The 23,970-nt window shown below is 40.1% G+C and overlaps 2 protein-coding genes across 3 annotated transcripts in view; both read right to left on the bottom strand.

Annotated features, from left to right (window-relative positions):
* LOC121284725 (molybdopterin synthase catalytic subunit) overlaps positions 1 to 13,514 on the bottom strand; it is a 49,023-nt gene extending 35,509 nt beyond the window's left edge. Inside the window, exons 1-2 of the mRNA XM_041200280.1 lie at positions 13,472 to 13,514; positions 13,195 to 13,320 (exon numbers count right to left, since the gene is read on the bottom strand). Coding sequence (XP_041056214.1) covers positions 13,195 to 13,320; positions 13,472 to 13,499 — 154 coding nt within the window. The 5' untranslated portion in view covers positions 13,500 to 13,514. The remainder of the gene's footprint in view (positions 1 to 13,194; positions 13,321 to 13,471) is intronic.
* Positions 1 to 23,615, bottom strand: part of LOC121284735 (molybdopterin synthase sulfur carrier subunit) — a 57,305-nt gene extending 33,690 nt beyond the window's left edge. Inside the window, exons 1-4 of one of the 2 annotated variants that reach the window (XM_041200290.1) lie at positions 23,476 to 23,615; positions 20,604 to 20,725; positions 16,299 to 16,445; positions 13,195 to 13,320 (exon numbers count right to left, since the gene is read on the bottom strand). In XM_041200290.1, the coding sequence (XP_041056224.1) occupies positions 16,319 to 16,445; positions 20,604 to 20,725; positions 23,476 to 23,583 (357 nt within the window). In that variant the 5' untranslated portion in view covers positions 23,584 to 23,615 and the 3' untranslated portion in view covers positions 13,195 to 13,320; positions 16,299 to 16,318. Of the gene's footprint in view, positions 1 to 13,194; positions 13,321 to 16,298; positions 16,446 to 20,603; positions 20,726 to 23,438 lie in introns of both variants that reach the window. The other variant, XM_041200297.1, reaches the window with a different exon arrangement.
* Between the last annotated feature and the right edge of the window lie 355 nt (positions 23,616 to 23,970).

Here is a 23,970-nt window from a genome sequence, read left to right as displayed (position 1 = left end):
ACACTACCTACAGTGCCACAAGACCTCCACAAAACCTTGTGATATGGATTGATAATTGTTTGTAAGGTAAGAGACAGAGAACAAGGATAAAGGGTCAATTCTGATCTGCAGGGTGTAACAAATGGTGTTCCCCACTATCATGGACATTCCATAGCAATTCTGACTTATGCCTTGTAGATGGCGGGAAGAAGAGCCACATGCTGCAGTGTACTTCACAAGTCATTCTTTCTCTTTTCCATTATCAGCTCTTAACCCTCCTCTTCCCCTTCCCCTTGTTGTTCCATTTTAAATGCTGCTCATCTGTAATATTTTGCAGTACTTAAGAAAGGTCTGTGACTTAAAAACATTATTTGATTCCCCACAGATGCTGCCTTATCTGTTGAGTATATCCAGCTTTTCTTTTGTTCTAATATAGTACCAAAGTCTATTTTATCAAAGGACTGTACTTACGAATGGTTGGCAGTGACTAGTGGGGTACTGCAGGGATCGGTGCTGGGACCCCAGTTATTCACAATATATATTAATGATTTAGATGAGGGAATTAAATGTAATATCTTCAAATTTGCAGATAACACAAAGCTGGGTGGGAGTGTAAAATGTGAGGAGGATGCAGAGATGCTTCAGTGTGATCTGGACAAGCTGAGTGAGCAAGTGCATGGCAGATGCAGTATAATGTTGGTAAATGTGAGGTTATCCATTTTGGTAACAAAAACAGGAAGGCAGGTTATTATCTGAATGGCTATAAATTGAGAGAGGAGAATGTGCAACGAGACCAGAGTGTCCTCATACACCAGGCGCTGAAGGTAAGCATGCAGATGCAGCAGGCGGTAAAGAAGGCAAATGGTATGTTGGCCTTCATAGCCAGAGGATTCGAGTACAGGAACAGGAATGTCTTGCTGCAATTGTACAGGGTCTTGGTGAGACCACACCTGGAATATTGTGTGCAGTTTTGGTCTCATTATCTGAGGAAGGATGTACTTGCTATAGAGGGAGTGCAGCGAATGTTTACCGAACTGATTCCTGGGATGGCGGGACTGATAAATGAGGAGAGATTGAGTCGATTAGGATTATATTCACTGCAGTTCAGAAGAATGAGGGGGGATCTCATAGAAACCTATAAAATTCTAACAGGATTAGACAGGGTAGATGCAGGAAGGATATTCCCGATGGTGGGGGAGTCCAGAATCAGGGGTCACATTCTGAGGATATGGGATAGACCATTTAGGACTGAGAGGAGGAGAAATTTCTTCACCCAGAGTGGTGAGCCTGTGGAATTTGTTACCACAGAAAGTAGTTGAGACCAAAACATTGTACGTTTTCCACAAGTAGTTAGATATAGCTCTTGGGGCGAAAGGGATCAAAGGGTATGGGGAGAAAGCAGGAGCAGGCTTTTGAGTTGGATGATCAGCCATGATCATAATGAATGACGGAGCAGGCTCGAAGGGCCGAATGGCCTACTCCTGCTCCTAGTTTCTAAGAAAGTCTTTTCTTATTTTATATATAATATTTATTATTCAAAACAGAACAGCAGCTCTTTTGGACTAAGTAACAAAGCTGCAACCAAATAAAAAAAATCCAATAAGCAAATTTATTTTATAAATTCATCTGAACCAGTAGCTCTTTCAGCATCGAAATACACTATCCTCTTTTACATTCCTGTTTTTCATCACTCCACCACTAGGGCCATGCTTTCAGATAGTTAGGCCCAAAGTTATCTCCCCCAACCCCTCTCCTTCTCTAGACACTCCTTAAAACCTCTCTCTTTAACCAAATTTCAGCTTACCTGTCCTATCATCTTGAGTAGCTTTGTTTCAATTTTATTTGATCCCACTCCTGAAAAGTACCTTGAGACGGTTTACTATATTAAAGGTTGCAAACAAGCAACTGTGTTTCTTTACATCAATTTTCTCTTATCTAATTTCATCAGTTTATTTTACTGCTGTCACTCAAAGGATGTGGCTATGATTCATAGAACAAGGTGTGGCTGCCATGTTTGCCCATTTAGGTTTTGACCTGACAAGCTTTAAAGGGCAGCATCACATGACAGGAAGAGAAGATGAGGTCACTCTTTTAAAGCATATATCACATACAAGTAGAGACGTCCTACTTTTCCAGTATACCAGTGTGATAATTTGGGAATCTTCTCCAGCTATACAATCTACATATAAATCTATATTGTAGATAGATCTACATTTAAAATTACCATATGAATTTGTATTGCACCTAAACTAAAAATTAAATTGTGACTTAAAGATTCTGCTTGGTATGTGAACATGACGCTAGTATATCATTGTCATAAACAAGGTTAACTACACATGTCATCTTGTGAATAATTCAAACTTAGTCCAAACAGTGAATGAAATTTTATATTTTAGAGCAGAAACATGATCCGAGAAAGCTTCAATGGAAATATGTAAATTATTAATGGCTACTGCATTAGCACATTCTAAAAAGAAAGCCAACTGTTACAACACTGGAATTAAACAGTGATTAAACATCAAGGTTCAAAGCACAAGTTTTCAATTACTACTGTAGTTACTATTGTTAAATTATTGCCTTTATCAGCTTACAATATTCAGAAATTACACTAACTAGCTAAACTGTGTTGCTTTCCAGTTTGAACAGAATGGAAAGCAAAGACAATTTCTTAGCTATTAAGTAGTGATTTTTTTTAGTATTTCATTCGAGACCCTATTTTTACTAAAAATATACAAAGAAGTCATAAATTCTGTACATTTAGTCCAATCTGTTTTGAAGTGATGAATATCATATATACTTGGGAACCCACAATTATGGTTTTGCTTAATTTGATGTTCAGGATTTAAAAGTCACTTCCATTTTCTCACAGAAAGATGTTCACAAACCTATTAAGTTCACAAAGCTGGCTATTAATCACAGAATGACTCAGGAGGACTGTTTGTTCCAACTCTGCAAATGTACAAGTGCAATAATTACATCACCACAATCTAGGATGACAGCCAGCCTTACAAAAAAAGAAACCTTGATGAACATTTCTATAGCATGCCTTTCTAGCCTCATTTATATTTAATAGGGTTCACCAAGTTTGAGACGAATAACAAAGTGACCTAGTTCTGTGTCTCACCATTTAAAAATATGTTCTAGTTATTAACTTGTTTGCAATCTGACTCATGGTTTTACCTTAAAAAATTTCAAGCTGGCTAAGTCCTAAATGACATGAATGTCAGATCGGGCCTGCAGTAGGTAGTGAGAGAACCAACAAGGGAAAAAAAAAACTACCTAATCTCATCCTCACCAATTTACTTGTCACAGGTGCATCAGTCCATGACAGTTTTGATACCAGTGACTGACGCACAGTCCTTATGGAGTCACATTTTCATACCTAGTACACATTGTGTTGTGTGGCACTACCATTGTGCTAAATGAATTAGATTCAGAACAGATCTAGCAACTGAAAGCTGGGAATACATGAGGCACTGTAGGCATTAGCAGCAGAAGAACTGTATTCCACCACAATCTGTAAGGTCATGGCACGACGCATCCCTCAGTCTTCTATTATCATAAAGCAGAGGGAGCAACCCTGATTCAACGAAGAGTGTAGAAGAGTATGCCAGAAGCCACACCAGGCATATCTAAAAATGAGATGCCAACCTGGTGAAATCACAACACAGGACTGCATACATGCTTAGCAGTGGAAGCAGCATGCTATAGACAGAGCTAAGCAACCCCACAACCAGCGGATCAGATCAAAGCTCCGCAATCCTGCCACGTCCAGTCATGAATGGTGCTGGTCTATTAAACAGCTAAATGGGAGAAGGCGGCTCCATGAACATCCCCAGCCTCAAAGATGGCAATCCAGCACATGAATGAAAAGACAAGGAAGCATTTGTAATCAGCTTCATCCAGAACTGCTGATGGACGACCCATCTTGGTCTCCTTTTGGGGTACCCAGCAGGACAGGAGCCAGCATTTAACCAATTCATTTCACACCATATGATAAAGAAACGGCTGAGCGCCCTGCTTACAGCAAAGTCTATGGGCCCTGACAACATCCTGGCTATAGTACTGAACACCAGTTCTCCAGAACTAGCCATGGTTCTAGCTAGCTATTCCAGTACATTTACAACACTGCCATTTATCCAACAAAATTGCCCAGGTATGTCCTGTCCTTGAAAACATTATAAATCCAACCCAACCCATTAACGCCTCATCAGTCTATTCGCAATCATCAGTAAAGTGATGAAAGGTATCATAAGTAATAAGATCAAGTGGCATTTATGAACCAATAACCTGGTCATCAATGCTCAGTTTGGGTTCTGCGAGAATGATTCGGTTCTCGGCCTCATTACAGCCTTGGTCCAAACACAGGCAAAAGAGCTAAAATCCAGACCCGAGGTGAGAGTGGCTGTCCTTGGCAAGAAGGCAGCATTTGACCAAGTGTGGAATCACATAGCCAAGTAAAGCCGAGTCAATGGGAACTGGGATATGATTGGAGTCATACCTAGCATGAAAGAAGATGGTTGTGGTTTTGGAAACTGATCATCTCAGCCCCAGCATACCACTGCAGGAGTTCCTCAGGGCAATATCCTAGGCCCTTGCTTCATCAATGACCTTCCTTCCATCATAAGATTGGAAGCGGTGATGCTTGCTGAAGATTCATTTCTATTTGCAACTTCTCAGATACTAAAGCATTCCATGCCCACATGCAGCAAATCCTGGACAACATTCAGGTTTGGGCTGATAAGTGGCAACTAACATTCATGCTACACATGACCATCTCCAACAAGAGAAACTTTAACTACCTTGGCATCACATTCAATGGCATTACCACTGTTGAATGCCCCACCGTCAGCATCCTGGGGGTTATCACTGACCGGAAATTGAACTGGATCAACCGCATAAATACTGTGGCTACAACAGCAGGCCAAAGGCTGGGTATTGTATGGTTGGTGACTCACCTCCTGACTCACCAAAGTCTACAAGGCACAGGTCAGAAGTGTGATGGAACACTCTCCACTTGCTTGGATGAATGTGGCTATAACAAGGCTCAAGGAGCTCAACACTATCCAGGACAAAGCAGCCTGCTCGATTTCCACCCTATCCTCCAACTTAAACATTCACTCCTTCCACCATTGGTGCACCTTGGCTGCAATGTGCACCATCTACAAGATATACTGTAGCAACGTGCTAAGATGTCTTTTATGCACCTCCCAAACTTGGTTCCTCTATCACCTAGAAAAACAATGTTAGCAAACACCACCTGCAAGTTCTCCTCCAAGTCACACACAACCTGATTTAAAAGGATATTGCTGTTTTGTCATCATTGCTGGCTCAAAATCATGGAGCTCCCTCCCAAATTCACTGTGGGGGGACGCCCACGGCACTAACTTTAGAGGTTCAAAGAGGTAGCTCACCATCAGCTTCTCAAGGATAATATAACTGCTGGCCTTGTCAGCAACACCTAAATTCCATGTGAGAAGAAAAATAAGTAAAATAGTACAGCAACGTTACAGGGTGGGTTAAGAGGTCAAAGCCAGAGGAATGGTGTTTGAAGCTGTGAGGTACTGTGGACCATCAGCAGCAGCATAAGTGAATACTACATGGAAGAAACTTAGGAGAAACCCAGTAAGTGCACAGGTCTTAGCCTTGATGTTATAAGAATGCATAGTGTAAGGAGCATGCACTTTACATTAAATGGAGGAAAATAAAGCAGTTATCAAGTTATATCTTCGTAATATCAGAAGTCAGGGCTGGGGCACAGATTACCAGCCATTTTCTAAACTACAGATGGTACCTGATGCGAGAATATCAACAAGTTGTGATGGGAGAAGATCAAAGAGTAGGATGATTGCCAATTCTCACTTATAACAAAAGAAGAAAAAGCTGGAAACACTCAACCTGCTAGGCAACATCTGTACAGTGTGAAGGAAGGGTTAACGTTTCAGACCTACAAAAGTAGTTTGTAATATAGAAATCAGAAATATCTTAAGTAAAATGGATTCAAGAACCCAAAAGCCTAATATCCACAACATATTTTGTTAATTCAAATTATTGTCCAGATTTAATTACAAATAAAATAATTCACAGAAGCAAATGAATTATGAACAAAATATTTTCATAGAAAACAAGAATAGTCTGCAAGGCATTAAAATACCACCTACCATGTCCTTTACAGTTTCAAAGAATTGGAACAGCTTCTTTGACAAATTCATAGAAACTAGGAGCAGGAGAAGGCCTTTAGGCCCTTCGAGCCTGCTCCGCCATTCATTATGATCATGGCTGATCATCCAACTCAATAGCCTGCTCCCGCTTTCTCCCCATATCCTTTGATCCCTTACGCCCCAAGAGCTATATCCAACTCCTTCTTGAAAACATACAATGTTTTGGGCTCAACTACTTTCTGTGGTAACAAATTCCACAGGGTCACTACTCTCTGGGTGAAGAAATTGCTTCTCATCCCAGTCCTAAATGGTGTACCCCGTAGCCTCAGAATGTCATCCCTGGTTCTGGACTCCCCCACCATCAGGAACATCCTTCTTGCATCTACCCTGTAGTCCTGTTAGAATTTTATAGGTTTCTATGAGATCCCCCCTCATTCTTCTGAACTCCAGCGAATATAATCCTAACCAACTCAATCTCTCCTCATACGTAAGTCCCGCCATTCCAGGAATCAGTCGGGTAAACCTTCGCTGCACTCCCTCTATAGCAAGTACATCCTTCCTCAGACAAGGAGACCAAAACTGTACGCAATATTCCAGGTGTGGTCTCACCAAGGCCCTGTATAATTGCAGCAAGACATTCCTGTTCCTGTACTCGAATCCTGGCTATGAAGGCCAACATACCATTTGCCTTCTTTACCGCCTGCTGTACCTACATGCTTACCTTCAGCGACTGGTGTATGAGGACACTCAGGTCTTGTTGCACATTCCCCTCTCTCAATTTATAGCCATTCAGATAATAATCTGCCTTCCTTTTTTTGCTACCAAAGTGGATAACCTCACATTAATCCACATTATACTGCACCCGCCATGCATTTGCTCACTCACTCTGCTTATCCAAATCACACTGAAGCATCTCTGCATCCTCCTCACAGCTCACCCTCCCACCCAGCTTTGTGTCATCTGCAAATTTAGAGATATTACATATAGTTCCCTCATCTAAATCATTAATATATATTGTGAATAACTGAGGTCCCAGCACCGAACCCTGCAGTACCCTACTAGTCACTGCCTGCCATTTGGAAAAAGACCCGTTTAGTCCTACTCTTTGTTTTCTGTCTGCCAACTAGTTTTCTATCCATCTCAATACACCAGCCCCAATCCCATGCACTTTAATCTTACACGCCAATCTCTTATACGGGACTTTGTCAAAAGCCTTCTGAAAGTCCAAATAAACCACATCCACTGTCTCCCCATCATCAACTCTACGAGTTACATCCTCGAAAAATTCCAGTAGATTTGTCAAGCATGATTTCCCTTTCGTAAATTCACGTTGACCCTCTCTGATTCTGCCATTGTTTCCAAGTGTTCAGCTACTAAATCTTTTATAGTGAACTCTAGAATTTTCCCCACTACCGACGTCAGGCTGACTGGTCTATAATGCCCTGTTTTCTCTTTACCTCCCTTTTTAAATAGTGGGGTTACATTAGCTACCCTCCAATCTGTAGGAACTGTTCCAGAGTCTATAGGATCTCGGAAGATGACCACCAATGCATCCACTATTTCTAGGGCTACTTCCTTAAGCACTCTGGGATGTAGATTATCAGGCACTGGGGATTTATCGGCCTTCAATCCCATCAATTTCCCCAACACCATTTCCCTACTAATACTGATTTCTTTCAGTTCCTCCCTCTCACTAAACCCTGCATTCCCCAACATTTCTGGTATGTTATTTGGTCCGCTTTTATGAAGACAGAACCAAAGTATGTATTTAGCTGGTCAGCCACTTCTTTGTTCCCCATTATAAATTCCCCTGTTTCTGACTGTAAGGGACCTACATTTGTCTTCACCAATCTTTTTCTCTTCACATACCTATAGAAACTTTTACAGTCAGTTTTTATGTTCCCCGCAAGCTTACTCTCGTACTCTATTTTCCCCTTCTTAATCAATCCTTGGTCCTCCTTTGCTGAATTCTAAACTGCTCCCAATCCTCAGGTCTGTTGCTTTTTCTGGCCAATTTGTATGCCTCTTCCTTGCATCTAATACTATCTCTAATTTCCTTTGTAAGCCATGGTGTGGCCACCTTTCCTGTTTTACTTTTGTGCCTGACAGGAATAAACAATTGTTGCAGTTCACCCATGAGCTCTTTGATTGTTTGCCATTGCCTATCCACTGTCATCCCTTTAAGTAACATTTCCCAATCCATCATAGCCAACTCACACCTCATACCATCGTAGTTTCCTTTGTTAAGATTCAGGACCCTAGTCACAGAATCAACCACATCACTCTCCTTCTTCATGAAGAATTCTATCATATTATGGTTACTCATCTCCAAGGGGCCTCGCACAACTAGATTGCCAATTATTCCTTTCTTATTACACAATACCCAGTCTAGGATGGCCTGTTCTCTAGTTGGTTCCTCGACATATTAGTCCAGAAAAACACCCCGTATACACTCCAGAAATTCCTCCTCTACAGTTTTGTTACTAATTTGATTTGCCTAATCTATATGCATATTAAAGTCACCCATAATTACAGATGTTCCTTTATTGCATACGTCTCTAATTTCCTGTTTAATTCCATTCCCAACATCACCACTACAGTTTGGGATCTATATACAACCCTAACAATTTTGCCCATTAGTGTTTCTCAGATCTACCCATACAGATTCCACATCGTCAGAGCTAATATCTGTACTCACTATTACTTGTCCCATTCCCACTATTTTTCACTGAGGCCCTGTTTGATCCTTGCCCTTGATTTCTCTGCCTACCACTTTTCTTATTCCCTTTTCTGTCTTTTGTTCTTGTCCTTGATTCCCCTTCCTCTGGCTCCTTGCATAGGTTTCCAACCCCCTGCCATTTTAGTTTAAACCCTCCCCAAACACGCTAGCAAATGCTCCCCCTAGGGCATCAGTCCCGGTCCTGCCCAGGTGTAACCCGTCCAGTTTGTACTGGTCCCACCTCCCCCAGAACCGGTCCCAATGTCCCAGGAATCTGAAACCCTCCCCCTCACACCATCTCTTCAGCCACGTTCATGTTCCTTTTCCTATTCCTATTCCTGTTTTCTGTGGATGGAGCATAGCTGAGTAATTTGCCACACTGTCAGGCGGATATAGTTTCACAGCTGCACTGAAACAGCTTAGCTAGGGAGCAGCTAGATCTGGTGTACAGGTTTTTAACACTACATCCAGAATGTTGTCAGGGCCAATAACTTTTATGTGCTGCATAGTCAGTGGCTTATCAATGTTACATGGAGTGATCCAAGTTGTCTGGACCCTGGAATCCATGACAAGGAATTCTGAAGGAATTATCCACTCAACAATTTAAGAAACTTGCAAATGTTTCAGCTTTGTCTCTTGTAACCACATGTTAGGCTCCAAGATAGCTGAGATGGGAATGTTCATGAAGCTGCATCCTCCTGTTAGGTGACTGGCTGTCCACCAGCATTCTTGACTAAACATGGTAGCGTTAAAAAACTTTAGCCAGATTTGTTGGTTGTAGAATTGATTTGCTTTGTCTATAGCCTACTGCTTTGTGTGTTTAGCATGCAACAACAACTTACATTTATATAGCATGTTTAAATATGGTAAAAACATCCCAAAGAGCATTGTCAGTCAAAATCAGAGCCACCTAATGAGCTCTTTGGACAGATGATCAAAACCTTGATTACATAAAATAGGAGAGAGATACAAAGGCAGAGCGGTGTAAGGAGGAAATTCCAGAGTTTAGGGCCCAGGCTGCTGAAGACACAGTTATCAGTGATGGGGCAAAAAGCTGTGAGTGTGCAAGAAGCCAGAATTGGAGAAAAGCAGTGATTTCAGGAGGCTATAGGGCTGGAGTGGTGAAGACATGGAGCAATTTAAACACCTTGGATGAGAATTTTAAAATCGAGGTTTTGAAATCTTGGTTGCTTCACCAGGTCGGTACCTCATTCTGGGGACTTCAGCCGCTGCTCTATCTCCAGTCCTATTGAAATTTTCAGTGGTGGAAGCAGATTCAATAACTTTCAAAAAGTTAACTGGATAAAATACTTAAACAGGCAAATTTTTCCTTCCAAATTTTCCAGGACTCTTGGAAGTGGAACTAATTGGATCTCTCTTTCAAAGAGCTGACACAGGCACAATGGGCCAAATGACCTCCTGATGTGTTGTGTCATTCTATGATTCCATAAAACAAGGTTGGTCTTTGGTTTAATGTTGATCAAAGGAGTGTGGGATGCGTCTGGCCATCAGATTGTGATGACGTACAATTTCGATGCTGCTGCTGATGGTCCACAGTACCTCACAGCTGCCCACTTTTGGGCTACAGAATCTGTCATTAGTCTGTCTCACTTAGCACAGCTGTAGTGCCATGCCACATGATGAAAAATATTATGGAGATGAGATGTTATCTTCACATGGACTTACAGTAACTCCTATTAATTCTATGATGACAGCCATGTCTGTGCCAGGTAGAATGTTCGAGATAAGATAATGCAAGTTACTTCCTCATACTGGTTCCCTCACCACCTGATGCAGGTCAAGTCTGGAAGCTGCTCAGGAGTCAGCAACCAAGTCGGATTGCTGCTTGACTAGCTTGTGAAAAAAGTTTTCTGTATTTGGTACTAAAACCTAAATTTAGCAAGGAAAACTTTTCATAATATTGATACAATGTTTGGCGATTGTAGGTCTGAATTGGTCTGATATCTTCCTTCTTTATGGATTTTGTAGTGGCTATTTACAACTTAATACTGGCTTGCTAGGACACTGCATGTCACATATAGGCCAGCTCCCCTCCTGCAGGACATTACGAGGATCTGCAAACGAACAAGGACCAGGAGTAGACCAATCGGCCCTTCAGGCCTGCTCCACCATTCAGTACGATCATGGCAGATCTGATTGCAACCTCCTGCCTACCCCCGATAACCTTTCACCCCCTTGTTAATTAAGAATCTATCTAGCTCTGCCTTAAAAATATTCAAAGACTGCTTCCACTGTGTTTTGAGGAAAAGGGTTCCATAGGCTCACGACCCTCAGAGAAAAAAATTCTCATCTGTTTTAAATGAGCAACCCCTTATTTTTAAACAGTGACCCTTAGTTCTAGAGTCTCCACAATAGGAAAAAACCTTTCCACATCCACTCTGTCAAGAACCCTCAGGAACCTAAAGGTTTTGATCAAGTCACCTCTTGCTCTTCTAAACTCCAGTGGGCACAAGCCTAACCTGTCCAACCTTTCCTCATAAGACAGCCCACCCATTCCTGGTATTAGCCTAGTAAACCCTCTCTGAACAGCTTCTAAATCATTTACATCTTTCCTTAAATAAGGAGACCAATACTGTACACAGTACTCCAGATGTGGTCTCACCAGCACCCTGTACAACTGAAGCACAATCTCCCTACTTTAATATTCCATTCCACTTGCAATAAACAATAACATTCTATTAGCTTTCCTAATTACTTGCTGGACCTGCATACTAACCTTTTGTGATTCATGCACTAGGACACCCAGATCCCTCAATCTCAGAGCCATGCAATCTCTCAATATTCAGATGACATGCTTCTTTTTATTCTAATATAAAGGCAGAGTACTGCTGATGCTGGAAATCTGAAACATAAACAAAAAATGCTGGAAAAACTCAGCAGGTCTGATAGCATCTGTGGAGAGAAAGACAGAGCTAATGTTTCGGATCTGTATGACTCTTCTGAAGAAGGCTGCTGAGTTTTTCCAGCATTTTTTATTTTTGTTTCTTTTTTATTCTTTCTGCCAAAATTGACAATTTCATATTTGCCCACATTATACTCTATTTGCCAAGTCTTTGCCCTTCATTTAACCTATGTCACTTTGCAGCCTCCTTACAGACTCTTCACAATTTACTTTCCCACCTATCTTTGTGTCATCAGCAAATTTAGTCAGCAACTGTCCCTTCATCCAAGTCATTTATGTAAATTGTAAAAAGTTGAATACTGATCCCTGTGGCACAGCACCTGTTACATCTACCCCAATCAGAAAAAGACCCATTTATGGCTACCCTCTGTTTCCTGTTAGCCAGCCAATCTTCTATCCATGCCAATCTATTACCACCTACACCAGCTTTTACTATCTGCAATAACCTTTGATGTGGCACCTTATCAAATGCCTTCTAGAAATCTAAGTACAGTACATCCACCGGTTCCCCTTTATCCACAGCACATGCAATTCCTTCAAAGAACTCCATAGGCTGGTTAAACATGATTCCCTTTCCACAAAACCATGCTGACTCTGCCTGATTGCCTTAAAATTTTCTAAGTGCCCTGCTATAACATCTTTAATAATAGCTTCTAACATTTTCCCTACGACAGATGATAAGTTAACTGGCCTGTAGTTACCTGCTTTCTGTCTGTCTCCCTTTTTGAATAAAGGAGTTACATTTTCTGTTTTCCAATCTAATGGAACATTCCTTGAATCTTGGGAATTCTGGAAAATTAAAACCAACACATCAACTATTTCACTAGCCACTTCTTTCAAAACCCTAGGATGAGGTCCATCAGGAACTGGGGATTTGCCAGCCCACCGCTCCAACAATTTGCTCAATACCACTTCTCTGCTGATAGTAATTTTCCCAAGTTCTTCCCTCCCTTCCATTTCCTGATTTATAGCTATTTCTGGAATGTTACTTGTATCCTTTATAGTGAAAACCGATGCAAAATATCTGTTCAATTCATCTGCCATCTCCTTATTTTCCATTATTAATTCCCTCTTTAGCTCCGAAGAATGGTCATACAACTCGAAACGTTAACTCTGTTTCTCTCTTCACAGATGTTTTCAGATCTGCTGATTTTTTTCAGCATTTTATGTTTTTATTTCAGATTTCCAGCATCTGCAGTACTTTGCCTTGAACTCGATTTCTGGGTTGCTGGTTCAATATTATAACTAGATTACCTTACACAGGAATATTGTTAACTAATATATTAAAATTTAAGCCTTTCACCTCCATTCAGTAAAAATCAATAACTATGGATTTCAACTGGTGCCTAGAAAAAGTGTGTGCCATTGATTATATTGTGCTTGAATTCTAGTTAGACAATTTAACAGCTTACCAATAAACAAAGACACTGCTCCGCAAGATGGAGATTTTACTGATTCTGCAACTTCATCTGTGGAAAGCTTCTCATATGTCACTTTTATCAAATCCTTTGGTTTGTCATCCAATTCATACATGGTAACTGGAGAAAGGAAACAAAAAATAAGTCTACCTGCTGGTGATAACTATTTATCAGACCAACTGGGTGGTCTCTATAAACCAATTATTGCCTTTTGAGACAGTTTTGCACCAGGCTATTTTGAGCACAAGGGAAATAGGTGAATAGAACTTACTAAGAGTTAAGGTATGGATGGATAGCATAACTTTGAATGAGTTCCAGTTTGAGGCTACAAATTGCAGGCCTGTGAAGAAAGCATTGGAATCAACACTCTTTTCAGTCTCAAGTCCTGATGAGAAGGTAGCAGCGCCTTGAAATCATAAAGTTGTAATAGTCTAACTGCACAAGTAGGGGATTCTTAGTGCAGTGAGATACAAGTTAACTCTTGAAGGGAGGGAAGAAACTGTGATAGAAGTGAGGAGCCTTTTATTCCTTTTACAACTTGTGATTCAGTATAGATCAGAAAACGATCAGCTCTAAGTAAAATCAATATTAACAGTCCAAATCCAATGCCTAGTGGATCAGAGGCCAACACAATCTTATGTATAAATTTGTTGAAGTTATATTTATAATTTAACATTACTTACAGCTCAGTCAAATGACAAGAATGCACAAATGTGAATTAGAATCATTGTGCTAGTATAGGGAAGTGGGATATTTGTTTCTCTGTTCTCAAAACATCAAAGGAGGTTTACTGTGTAACCAATATATTAACCAATATATACCATAACATATATATTATGGTAACCTTACAGTATTTAATATAAAGACGAGTGAAAAATGTGAGAAAATGTTCCACTGTACAACTTTCCCTTCCCCCCTCACACCAAAATGAATAGCTGATCCAATTTGAAATTTGACACAGGGTTCCTTCAAGGCAGATTTGTTAGTGAAAAGGAAGATTGAAGGAGGAAAGAAAGGAGGATGATTGCAGTAACAGTAGTGAAGGGAAGGTGTAAAATACCATACAGGGGCTAGGTCTACTCGACTTATTTAAAACCAATTTAAAAGTAAAATCATACAAGCTCACTGAATAATGATGATACACAGATGCTAGAGTTGAAACAGAAAACTTTGCCTTATGTAAGGAAAATGTGGGTAAATATTTACTATTATAATTTAAGTTATTGTTTTGTCTGGGTCTATTGCATACTATTGCGAGTGTGCTCTGCTTCATAATCACACATCTTTCAGTAGGCCTGCGGTGGGGCTTTCTAGTCAATTGGAGAATATACAATTTTAAAATAGCAGAAATGTTACTGTACATAACACTAATCAACTTAATAGAGGTGATATTGTCTACTATTGCTCATAAAGAAAAAAAAACTGTTTATAAATCTCTCGGCTCCTTTCCCACTTGCTTGATACAATTTTCTGTCTTCTAACACTTTCTGTACTGTAGTTATATGATTTTTAAATTGCAGTCACTATCACTTGGTCCAACTCATTCTCTCGAAGTTCCCTAAAAAGGCCATTTTTGGAAATAAATCAGTACAAATCAGTCAAAAGCAGAGGAAGGGGGTTTTTATACAGGATCAGGAAGACTTCAACAGATTGCAAATTCATTCAAAACGTATGCACTAAACAAAGGATTAAATAATGAAGAAATACCTACAAATTTCAGATACAACCAGTAATATTACTTAAATTGAAATACTAATTTGCTTCATGCTGACACAGGCTTAAACTGATCGGAGCTGAGAGTGTCACAGAAATAACAATGGCATTATAGAATGTTGTCATGCAAATTCATTATTTTACTTACTTTAACAAACCATTCTGTGATAGTACTTTAAAGCTTGCAACACAAAAGAGAAAAAAAACGTTTCTTACCACTATAGTATTAAAATAGCGAAAAGTCATGATTCAAAAGAAACAATTTGGGAGCACACTGAAGTAATACTGTACCTCCACTTCTAAAGCCAAGGGACACCACTGAACCGACTATAATTAAGCACCAGATTTGATCGTCGTAGTCTCTGAGATTTCAAGACTACTTTTGAAAATACCAAGATGCCTCATGGCATTCATAGCATTTCAGTATCATAACAAATAATTATTCACAAGATTCTAGTGTCTTCCAGTTGGTGACATCGCTAGGCTGGGACAGTCTCCAAAACCAAAGAAAAGCCCATAGGTTGACATGCCTCTGTAAATTTTGAATAAACAATTAAATATTTCTAAGCAGTGCATTAAGCCCACAAGTGACTGAGCTCGAAGAGTTCATAACTAACAGCGCCAACTGTATACCTCCCAACGTGCTTCCATTGCTCACTCCTCCTCCTCCAACCGCTCGCCTGCCCCGAGAACAATCAGGACTTGAACAATCTTCCACAAACCTTAATCTCTATGCCCCAAGAATTCATTTAAGGAAAATCTGTTGAACTTTTTAAATTAATGTGACCATGAACTGCACTCATTGTGCACCTCTTGTGAAAATTCCCTGTGGAGGACTACTGAGGAAAACCTTAACAAGTATCAAGTCACATCAGCCATTAGCCAGCGGCCTTTGACTAACAATATTGTAGCAGTGTCTAATTATGACCGAAGAATCACACATACACCATCAACCACTCTATACAAATTTAAGGCTATGATCATTATTGAAATTGTGCAGATACAACTTGAACCTACATCTAACATGGCAGTACTTAATTCTGACACGAAGTACAAACAATGTAAAATGTTCCATTTCCTAGAAAGGACATCTGCCAGATACATTCTCCTCTCCCAATAACTAACATTACTGCAGTTGTTAGCATTCGCTGTCTTACAAATACACATTCATTTGGTCATGTTTTATGATTACAGTGAAACTACTTAAAATAGCATGGCTCCATATAATAAAGATACAAAGCCAAATGCAAATGGACGAAAGGGAAAAATCAAAAGGCAATCGTCAAATGAATCAGTGGACCTGGCTAAAATTAAAGATTCCATCAGGAATTTTAATGTGCGCCCTCCTGCACCTGAAGTAATATTTGAGGAGAAACTGGAAATACCTGCATATGTATGCCAGGAGTTAGCCCCCGCTGATAGGGGGGATAACTGCGATCTCGTCGCCTGGCTGGAGGAACAAAAGCTGATCTCCCAAGATGATATATTCCTGACGAACAGCAAGAATGATATGATCCCTTATGGTACCAAGCCTGTGGACCAGGTAAGAAAGGAAAAATGTACTAAATACCTATGATATTTAACATTTAACATTAAAAATGTCATTGCATTTAATTAAATTTTCCCTCCTCTTCCTATTAATGGTCAATAATGCCCTCTAAATATGATTCCAGGCCTCCCAAATAAAACAGTTTTGAGTCACTGCAACCTGTCCACGACACTTAGGCAATTTTAGCCATGACAAGGCAGCTAAATGAAATACTGTCACCCAAGGTATTTCATCAACTGGTGTGGCAAAGTGTAAGGGAGTAGCAATATGCACTGTACACCAAAGACTTGGCAGCATTAATGATTTCCATAAGAGATGGATTAGAACAAAATTTGGCTTCTCATGTGAGAATATGTGCTGTGCATACTGTAAAAAGGAATATAAATGACTATTAAGAAAAATCATGCAATATTTCAACATTTCACAAAATGTCGCAACCATTCTCCAAACCAGACATGGTGGAGGCTGGCTACGTTGACTTCCAGTATTTACCTGTCCTAATATATGATGCACTGAATTTTCAACACTGATTTTTATTAATCAAAAAAGTAACACTGTTCGTAGCAATACATACACTATTAAAACTGTTTCTCTTATCCATGGGGTATTTATTGACTCTTCAAACAGATTGAGCAGGTTTTCTAAACTATTCTGTGGATTATTTTAGTTACCACAGTTTACACCACCACAGCTTTCATATCAACATGACTCCTACAACCTTCACTAGCAAATCTGCCTATGTATTTTGACTCATATAAGCAACTCTCATGCTTCTATCTTTCCCCTTCTCATTCCTTCCTGTATCATGTCCTATCCAACTTAACATGGTCTATCTGCTGCCCAGCATCCTGGAATTCTACTCCAAACTTGGATGACAGAATAAATCTAAAACTGATACATACAAACATACGAATCAGGAGCAGGAGTAGGCATTCAGCCCATCGAGCCTGCTCCACCATTTGATAAAATCATGGCTGATCTGATTGTGGCCTCAACTCTACTTTTCAGTCTACCCTTTATACCCTCTAATCTCGGCTTGATTTCCCTCATATTTTCCCTCCACTTCCTGTGGAAAAAACAGAGTAAAGGCAAATTGCTCATTCCCATAGCCACATGACTCCCCACAGAAAGCAGCACAATTCCAATCCAACCAATTACTGCCCCATCAGTCTACTCTCAATTATCAGGCAAGACTCCAACAGCACCTACCACCTCGAAGGACTAGGGCAGCAAACGCATGGGGACACCACCATTTCCTGCAAGTCCCTTTCCAAGCCACATGCCATCCTGATTTGGAACTATATTCCTTCACTGTCACTGGGTCAAAACCCTGGAACTCCCTTCCTACAGAACTGTGGATGTATCTACACCAGATGAAATGTAGTGTTTCAAGAAGGCAGCTCATTACCTTCTCAAGGACAACTAGGGATGGGCTAGCCTTGCCACTGAGACTGAAATCCCATGAAAAAATTAAAGGACCCTCCTTGAAGATTAAAAACAAATGAACAGCTGAAATAAGAGGATTTGGACATTTGACCCTTTGAGCCTATTCCTCCATTCAATAAGATCATGGCAGGTCAAAATACTAGTCATTGAGGTGATCACCAGAGTTGGTATGCCACACATCCACACCATACTGAGACAGTCGCAACTAAGTTGGGCTGGTCATGTAGCCAGAATGCCTGACAATCAATTATCAAACAAACTTCTATGGAGAGGTTTGAGTCTGGGGTGCGCTCTCATTGCAGTCAAACTTGGCACTCTCAAGGCTTCATTTACAAGTTGTGATTTTGAGTCCTGGGAAAAGCTCATCCAAGATCACTGCACCTGGCGCAGCCAAAAAACACTGCAGCCTCCTTCGAAAGCAAGTGCATATCTGAGGCAGAAAGAAAACGCAAGAAGAAATCCCCAGCCAGCAAATCATGCAAAACCCAATCATTTGCAGTAGAACCTTCTGGGCACAGACAGACTTTTGCAGTCACCTATGTACCCACCGGAACCCTACCATACACTCCAGATGATTAATATGGTCATTTTCGCCTCAAAGGATGAACAAGCTAATCTTCTCCACCTTCCTGCACTCTCTTTATATCCCTTGATTTCCTTAATATCCAAAAATTTATCAATCTCTGTTTTGAATATACCCTAGGGTGCAGAATCCCAAAGATTCTCAACAATTTGCATGAAGAAATTTCTCCTCATTCAATCCTAAATGGCTAACCCCTTATTCTGAGCCTGTAATTCCTCATTCTAGACTCCAGCCAGAAGAAATATCCCTGCAGAATCTATCCTGTCAAGCTCCTTAATAAATTTATGTTTCAAAGAGATCACCTCCCATTCTTCTAAACTCTAGGGAATATAGACCCAAGTCTCTACAATTTCTCCCTTGTTCTGCTATTCTGTTGTAGACCTGGTTGTATTTTCAGGGAAATTAGTACAGGGCTGAAGGATACAAGTACAAAACACACAACCTGGAAATAAGATTAGAAATAACAAACAAATACTCTCTCAGGCCAGGATAGTGGACAAGTGGATCACAGTCCCAAATGAATATATTTGATTCAGGGTCATATGACAGCTTTATAAGAAGTTGGATCAAAATGTATCAAGATGAGGAATTAAAGATTATAGTAATATCTCATATTTTTCCCCCCAGGGAAGATAGTGAGTGTAGTGATCTTTCACATAAGTATCAACAAGTATTGAGAAGAAGGAACAGGAGGGAAGTTCATGGTAGAATAAACACACGGACTACATTTGGAGTGAAATTAAAGCGCTAAACTGCCCCTTTCTCATACCTATCCATAATTATCATTATTCACTTCATGTGTTATTCTAGCCAACACAGTTTACTCCTAGATCTCTGCTAATGACACACTTTAGTAAATCAGAGAAGTGCATAAAGCAAGTATGAGATAATGAGTGTCAGAGTTTCTTTTAATCATGGTATTAGTTTTTAAGAATTTTGGCATGCTACATGAGTTTTAAAACCAACTTCACTCTCAGAAAAACATGTTACAGTTTAAGATAATATTTTAATCACCTTTCTTCCACTAGGCATCCAAATACAAGCATAAATATAGGTGGATTTAAATTCTAGATTAAGTTGGGTCAGATACAAACATTTTGTGGGTTTTGTTCTAAATGTATATTTGACTAGAAACTCTAGTGAACTTAAACAGCTGTTTAAGTATATTAAGTCCTGGTTATTTTGTGAAATTATTTCTTAGTCTGCCTGAAGTCTTTGTTGAATGATAATCAAGCCAGATAGCTTATGACAAAAAAAGTGAAGAACCGTCACATAAGAGTGTGCAATTTGGTGCAGTAGATACACTAAAGAGTATTTTGTTTACTTGAAACAATGAACAACTTTAATAACTACTGAAAAATCTACATTATGTCATTGCTACATTATGTCACTTATACTTTTACCGTTTAATAAATGTGTTTGGCCATTAAACAGTTAGAAATGTTAAGTGACGTAGGAAATGCTACCTTCCAAAGTTAAGAAACATCAGGTGCGGGCATATGATAAAACCAGTAAACCATAAAAATGTGAATCAGCTTCTCTGTTCAATTCCAAGGCATCCTCCAAATTTACCTTTATGCTTGCAAACAAAGGTTCAACTATGGAAGTGGTCAATGACACTGTATTAAAAATAAAATCTAGAAGTAAAAACCACCCAGATGTCATACATACCCAAAAGGTCATACTACAGAACAGAATGCTAAATGTTAAAGAAAAATCATCCTCTTGAATACTGAAGTGTACAGTGAGTATGAATTCTATGGATTTCAGGAGTTTCTAAAGAACATATTCAACAGCTTGATTTATATAATGCCTTTATATCATAGGAAAACATCCCAAGGTGTTAGACAAAAATTGACACTGAGCCAAAGGAGATATTAGGAGATTGGAAAGCTTGGAAAATAGTTTTAAAGAGGTCAGAGGCCCAAGAACAACTGAGATCTTTATTTTAATTTGGCAAGTCATCTCTCTACAACAAATGTTAATCTTCTTAATTGCTAGTCTTATCTTCATCAAATGATCAGGATATATGCACTGCATGCAGAAAGAGAAGAAATCCAGATCAGATAAGCAGTGTTGCTGAAAAAAATTGAGGCTTTCTAATAGCTGTACCTTGGATGTCTCTTAACAATTTCCTGCCACAGTTGCAAAGAAGTTAATTGCTGTGGTACAGAAATTGTCTCAGAACGAACCCCTGACAATTCAGCACTCCTGGCAAAATACAGCACTGAAACCTATATAAAAGAGAGAAATATTAACTGTTGCAAAAGCATGAATAGCTCATGATGCCACATTGATTTGCCTATTTACTAGTAAAAAGAATTCTGCGAAGACCAGATTCAGAGTTACCAAATCAACAGTGGCCTCAAGCCATATTTCATATTGTCAAAGTTTCATTTCAAAAGGTTTTGACGTGAGACTTCCATTACCTACCAGGCTATTGGTTCCACTATACAATACTATCAATCTACTGGTACGTGTAGATTGTAATACACACTCTACATACCAAGTTGCACTGGGGCCGTGCTATGGCCGGGATTTTCTGGCCGCATCACGGGCAGGACCCGTTGCGGGTGAGGTGGCGCCCCAGCCAGAAGTCCATTGACCTGCAGTGGGACAGGATGATCCCAGCGATGGGTGTGTGCGGAAAATCCCGCCCTATGTCTTTCGCTGAGCCAGGAAAACTCCATCTGATAAAAGCAAAATATCGTCGATGCCGGAAATCTGAAACAAAAACAGTCGACTGCATTCGCTGCTCCCAAAGCGGTCTCCTTTACATTGGAGAGGCCAAACACAGACTGGATGGCCACTTTGCAGAATACTTTAGCTCTGTCTGCAAGCAAGACCTGAGCCTTCCTGTCGCTTGCCATTTCAACACGCCATCCTGCTCTCATGCCCCTCCTCGGCCTGTTGCGATGTTGCAGTGAAGCCCAACGCAAACTGGAGGAGAACTCTTCTTCCAGTTAGACCCTTCACAGCCTTCTGGAACATTGAGTTCAACAACTTCAGACCATGAACTCTCTCCTCTATCCTCACCTTTTTTTCAATATTCATTTTTATTTTTTACTTTTTATTCACTTATTTATTCTTATTTCTTATTTATTCATTGTTTTATCATCACCTTTTATCCTAATTTTGATCTTTTTTCCCACCACCGTCCCTTCCCCTCACCACATCTCCAAGTGCCATCTGTCACTTGTTTATGTTGTTCTTTTCAGAGTGTTTATCCTTGTCCTATTATCACATTCTGTTTTCTTATCTTAATAACACTAACAGCACATCCTTTAGCCAGTATACCACTACCATTAACACCCTCTTTGTCCTTTTGTTCAAGACATCTTTGTCAATCTCTCCTTTGCCCCCACCTATTGTTCGCCTTCTATCCAGCTTCACCTGCTCCAACTGCACCCCCACCCCCCACCCACCCACTTAAACAGTATAAATTTCATCACACTTTTACTTCTCTTTAGCTCTGAAGAAGTCATATGGACTCAAAACATTAACTCTGTTTTTCTCTCCATAGATGCTGATAGACCTGCTAAGTTTTTCCAGCATATTTTGTTTTTGTTTCCAACTCTCTCTATATATATTTAGTCATATATAAACATTCAAATATTTGAGTGAAAGTTGGCACTTCATAACCAAAATGCTAGTTTTCATTACATAAGGAATATTCTGCTGGGAGTTGTTCATCTAACAATTGTGATAACCTCACAACAGTAAAGCGTAAGTGGTTTCTACATAGTTAAATGACCTCCCTATCTTTCTAACCTCCACTCTCCCTACATCACTCTATGATTGGTAACAATGAATTCAGCTGTCTAGAGCACTAAGCTCTGGAACCCCCTCCCTAAACACTATTACCTCTCTCACTTTTTTAAAAGACTGTTTAAAACCTACCACTTTGATCTAGCATTTGGTCATCTGTCCATATTTCTCACGTGGCTCATTATCAAATTTTGTTTGATCACACTCCTGTGAAATGCCTTGTGATGCTTTACTATGTTAAAGGTGCTGTATAAATACACATTTTTAATGTTGGTTAAGGAAAAATTAGTATCTGCATATCTCTTATTAGGTATCCAGTACTGTGAAGCTGACGGTTTGATTTCTTTTTCACTTTTTGAAGGGTCAATGATGGGGTGAGAACATTCCATATTATTAATGTCTCAGCACCAAGTGAGGATAGGAATAGCCGTCCCAACAACATTATTCAAGGTGCAACGCATCCCCAGTTTAAGATGTATTTTTTGCCTTTCCAAAGACCGGATTATTGTTTTGGACACACAGACTGCTGATCCATTTGAAACCACCTAAACCAGAGATTCTGATTTCCCAAACTGAGCAAACAGCAATTACTGATCGGTCAATTCCCTAATAGACAGAAAGTGATTTCTCAACAACAACTTGCACTAATATAGTACCTTAACAAACTAAAATACTCCACGGCACTCATGGGTGCATTATAAAACAAACTTTGACACCAAGCTGACACCTGTTTCTTGACGATAAAATTAAAACATGGCAGCACGCTGAACATTTTTTAGACCTAGTTTATCAATGCAGTGGACACTCCAGCCCAACCTAAACACCATTCTTACACATTAGTATTAAAAAAAGCTCATGAAAGAGCACTCTCTTCAACTTGTTTCAGTCACTCCCCAAATGCCACCAACACCCGATCGGACACCTAACCCAGGTCAGCTCATTCCAGCCTCCTTCATTAAATTCATATAAGAGTTTACAGGAAAATCTTTGAACTCATAAAACAAGAGCGGGAAGAGACAATGTCACAAACTGAGGCCGAGCTGTTTCCCCGGGACACGGGCGCCGGGGGTGTCAGAGCCGCTGGGCCTGTCCCTCAAACAGCAGCGGCCGCTATCCAGGCTTTCGCTGGCAGCTGCTCCGAGCCTTTAGCCGGGGAAAACTCCGAACCAGGGGCTGTACCTGGGCGACCATCTCAGAGACACCTACGCCCAATTACCGGACAGTAAAGCGGCTGGACCGGTGTAACAGGCACTGGAGTCCGGGTGGCTACATCTCCCTGTCTGTGCGGGTTATAACTGCAGTGAGGCTGCTTCAAACAAATCATCGCTGTTTATTCCAATCCTGTCACCCTTTTGTGTTAATTGAACCGTAGAGCTCAACAACAAAGAAAGCTGGAAACACTCGGCAGGTCTGGCAGCCTTTGTGGACAGTTAAAATTTCAGGTCGATGATCTGAATATTTCCAGCATTTTCTGTTTGTATTTCAGCTTTTCAGTATTTTGCTTCTGTGTTAGAGAAAGTTAACACACAGGTACAGCAGGCAATTTGAAAAGCAAATGGTATGTTAAATTTTAGGGGATCAGACGAATATACAAGTAAATAAGTTTTACTTCGATTGAATAGGACTGCTGAGGCCATACCTGGAGACTTCAGCGTTCATCTTACCTAGTACAGGAATACCTTGAATTCCTTCTAGTACAATGTCTGAGTGG

Source organism: Carcharodon carcharias, chromosome 1 (assembly GCF_017639515.1).
Source record: "Carcharodon carcharias isolate sCarCar2 chromosome 1, sCarCar2.pri, whole genome shotgun sequence".
Taxonomy (NCBI): Eukaryota; Metazoa; Chordata; class Chondrichthyes; order Lamniformes; family Lamnidae; genus Carcharodon; species Carcharodon carcharias.
This window is presented reverse-complemented; position numbering and strand designations above follow the sequence as displayed.